The sequence below is a fragment of the Haliaeetus leucocephalus genome, unplaced genomic scaffold (assembly GCF_000737465.1).
Source record: "Haliaeetus leucocephalus isolate CR32 unplaced genomic scaffold, Haliaeetus_leucocephalus-4.0 Scaffold178, whole genome shotgun sequence".
Lineage (NCBI taxonomy): Eukaryota > Metazoa > Chordata > Aves > Accipitriformes > Accipitridae > Haliaeetus > Haliaeetus leucocephalus.
In genome coordinates, this window is record NW_010972614.1 from 1,036,415 (window position 1) to 1,039,890 (window position 3,476).

Sequence of the window (3,476 nt, forward strand, 5' to 3'; positions counted from 1 at the left end):
TACTTCCCCCCCCCCCCCCCCCCCGCCCCACAGCCCCAGTCTGTACCACTTCTCAGCTGAAGTCTTAAAGGTACTTCCATAGGTGCTAATTAAATAGGGCTTCACAGGAGCCCTCTGCAGAAGGAATCCTGGCTTTACAGCAGGGAAGCTGATGTGTGGCTTAAAAAAGTAGCTGTCAAGTCAATGGCAGAGCCATGAACAGATCCCAGGAGCTCCTTCTCACCTGCTCTAACCTTTTGCTCTTTTCCTTGACCCTGCAGCCAGTGAGGAGCTTCCTGCCAAAGAGCAAATTCATAAATGGGGCTCTTTTTCTCTTTTGAATGCACCTCTCATTTCTGCACTGTTTCACCTGGCACCCATCCTTTCAGGAACAAGCTGTTGTGTAGCACCAGGCAGGTGCTAAGCATAGCAAATGAAGCATTACTTACTGACTAGGACAGCTTTTGGTTGGGTTTCTGAGTGTTGCTACATAAGTGCTGCTTTGTGCTGCTGAATTCTTTAATTCTATCATTTAGGTTTGGTGTGGTTTCATTTGGTTTTGTGGGTATTTTGTGAGTCTGGGTGCTTTGGGGCTGCAACAGTAACTACCAGGTCTGTGTGTTGTGTCACGTGGAATTGTGCTGAAAGCTAGGAATAACCATAAAAATGCACTTTCCAGAAACTTCTGGGCTGAGTTCATACTTGCCAAAATGAGCATTGCAGCGTTTACTGAGTTCAGTGGTGCTGAATCAGACAGAGTGTAACAAAATCTTTACCTATACAATTTCTGCAACTATTTCTTCAGTTATTTTGCCTAAGTTGATCACACATTCACCAAAGAAAGCTGCACAGCAACAGTTTGATCAAAAGTTGATTGAACCTACTGGAATCCTTTCCATTTGATTCCTGAGACTGTATCCGTGACTTAATGGCAGCCTTCTGTCCAGCACTGTAAACATTTAGAAAGGTAATATATTGTTTAGTCATTAATATCATTAAATTCAGTCATATTTTGACTATATCTAAATGCATTTGTCTTGACTGATTAGTATTTTCATAAAATGCCACATGGTTTAATAACACGTAAACATGAAGTAACAGTATTGTACTGGGTGATTACTGATGAGTATGAATGTGGTATGTGTAAATAACTCTTAGAAAAACAAATCTTCTGTCAGAAAAGATGGATGATTGCTGTGTCTGCAGTCACCAGTGAGATTACATTGAGATTGCTCTGTCTTTTTGCAGCATTTACAGAATTAACTATTTTATTTTCCAAATGTATCAGGAGAGTAAACTAATTTAAGTGTTCTTCTGATGCCAGAATATCTTTGTACTGCTACAACAGCAGAAAGCAGTTCCCATCTGGAGCTCTGAATGTGAGCATATCTGTTTCTGTTTTATGCATATTTATAGTGGATGTGTATAAAGGGAAGAAAAAGTTGAGGAAAATAGAAGAGTGGTTGGTGGTATGGTATGGTGGCTTGTTTTCTCAAAGTAATGTTTTTATTGCAAACTGGAAAGTGACAAAAATCCTCTCCTTTTGGCCATAGCATCATATATTTTGCCTAGGCTATTAATTTCCTCATTAAAAATACATGGGTTTTGTAATTTTACTATGTGTGGGGTTTTTAGGTGTGTTCTCTTGCTTTTCAAGGCAATAGATGTTAATTTCTGTCCATTTCAAGGAAGTGAAAATCTGAAAAAATCAGCTGAGAAAATTTTTTTGGCCATAAGAATGAAATGGCATCTATCTGCAGAACAAAGATCTGTTTGTCATGGTAACTAGCTACAATTTCCAGCTGTGCAATATCATGCAAAATCATGTATTTTATTGTCATGAATATTTAATGAAAATTAATGTATCCCTTTCAAACTGCAGACACTGTTAATTTTGGTGGAAAGAGGACAATAAATGTTGCCTGAAATGTTTTTTCAGTGGAAAAAAATACCGTCAAACTGTTGTTTGCTACTCTGAGAACTTACGTGTGAGCTGAGGTTAATGGGCAGAGTGACAGTTGAGCAGTCATAGGTGCACGATAAATACATTCTTCACATGGCTTTGTATTTATCACACAGGTATCTGCATTTATAGGACAGATAATTTCTGGTAATATTCAGGGATGTGATAAATGTTCGGTCACATTAATGATAATCTCATGGAGGTACGTTCTTCGTTTCACAGTCAAAGTGATTTTTTTTTTGATAATTCCTGGTACTATCGTCATTTTACAGAGGATAGGTAAACTTGGGTGCACAAAAATACTGTCACAACTGAAATCCTGGGCTTAGTCACCTAGTCCTTAACTAAGAGGAAGAAAACAGCCTTGCCTCCCCCACAGCCATCTTCTCTGCATTGCCACTAGGCGATTTGATGCCACCCATTCTACTACATACAAGAAAACTGGGATTTTATGAGACAGTGTGGAGGATTGGGTTAGTTTTTTTAATCATCTTGTTGGTGCCTGTGTGATCCTAGCAGGCATCTGATTGTTGGATGTTTTGTAACTCTAAGAAGGCTAGAAAGAAGTGGAGTGATAGACACAACATGAGCTATACCTCTTCAAAACAGACTGTTGAGGGAGAGAATTTCCTGGTAAAATATTTAATATTATCCAATGCCTAATGTCTGTATGGCCCATTTTCTGCTAATGTTTGCCATTGTTTAAAATGGTCTGTGTACTTAGATGCCTGTTGCCACAGGGTAAGTATCCTTTGCTTTCTAAACTGTGAGACGTTTAGGGGTTTCAGGTTTAATCACGTTGGTGTTCGTTTTCGTAGCACAGGTGCAGCAGTGAACAGCAGTGAAAGCCTCCCTCCATCCTCATCTGTCAATGACATCTCATCCATGTCCACGGATCAAACACTGGCGTCTGACACGGACAGCAGCCTGGAAGCTTCTGCAGGACCCCTCGGTTGTTGCAGGTGACTAGCCGCCTGCCTGCGAAACCCAGCGTTCTTCAGAGGATGATGTAATTTAGGAGGAAAAATTAACAGGAGTTAAGAGATGAAAAGGAAGAGAAATAAAATACAAAGATTTAAACAAAACAAACAAAAAAATCTTTTCAGCCTGCTTCTCCTACAGAGTTATGTAATACAGCTAAGCTCAAGTGTATATTTAACTTATTGCTCTGCTTTGGTCTTCTTCCAATGATGCTTACTGGGGAAAAAAAAAAAGGAACTGAAAAATCCTTTTTTTTTTTTTACCCCCTCCCCATAAGTTGTAAAATTAATGGCTGCAAAACCAGCAACCTGCAACTGTCCTTTTCACGCTGGCATGACAAGGTGTGCAGTAGCCACTCTCAAACATACGAGTGTGTATCTGCCTTCACTCTCTGTTCTGTCACCTTCTGCCCAGTGAGGCAGATAGGGATATACATGCATTTTTCTTCATATATGAGTAGCACATACACACACATGCCAATAGAATTCTGGCAGTGTTTGCAGCTGTGTGCCTATAGGAGCATGCACATCTGCATACGTACTTACTGTGCACT

At 39.9% G+C, this 3,476-nt stretch overlaps 1 protein-coding gene across 2 annotated transcripts in view; it reads left to right on the plus strand.

Annotated features, from left to right (window-relative positions):
- MAPK10 (mitogen-activated protein kinase 10) overlaps positions 1-2,908 on the plus strand; it is an 86,057-nt gene extending 83,149 nt beyond the window's left edge. For both annotated transcript variants that reach the window (XM_010564425.1, XM_010564426.1), the window contains exon 12: positions 2,766-2,908. In XM_010564425.1, the coding sequence (XP_010562727.1) occupies positions 2,766-2,908 (143 nt within the window). The remainder of the gene's footprint in view (positions 1-2,765) is intronic.
- The last annotated feature ends 568 nt before the right edge of the window (positions 2,909-3,476 follow it).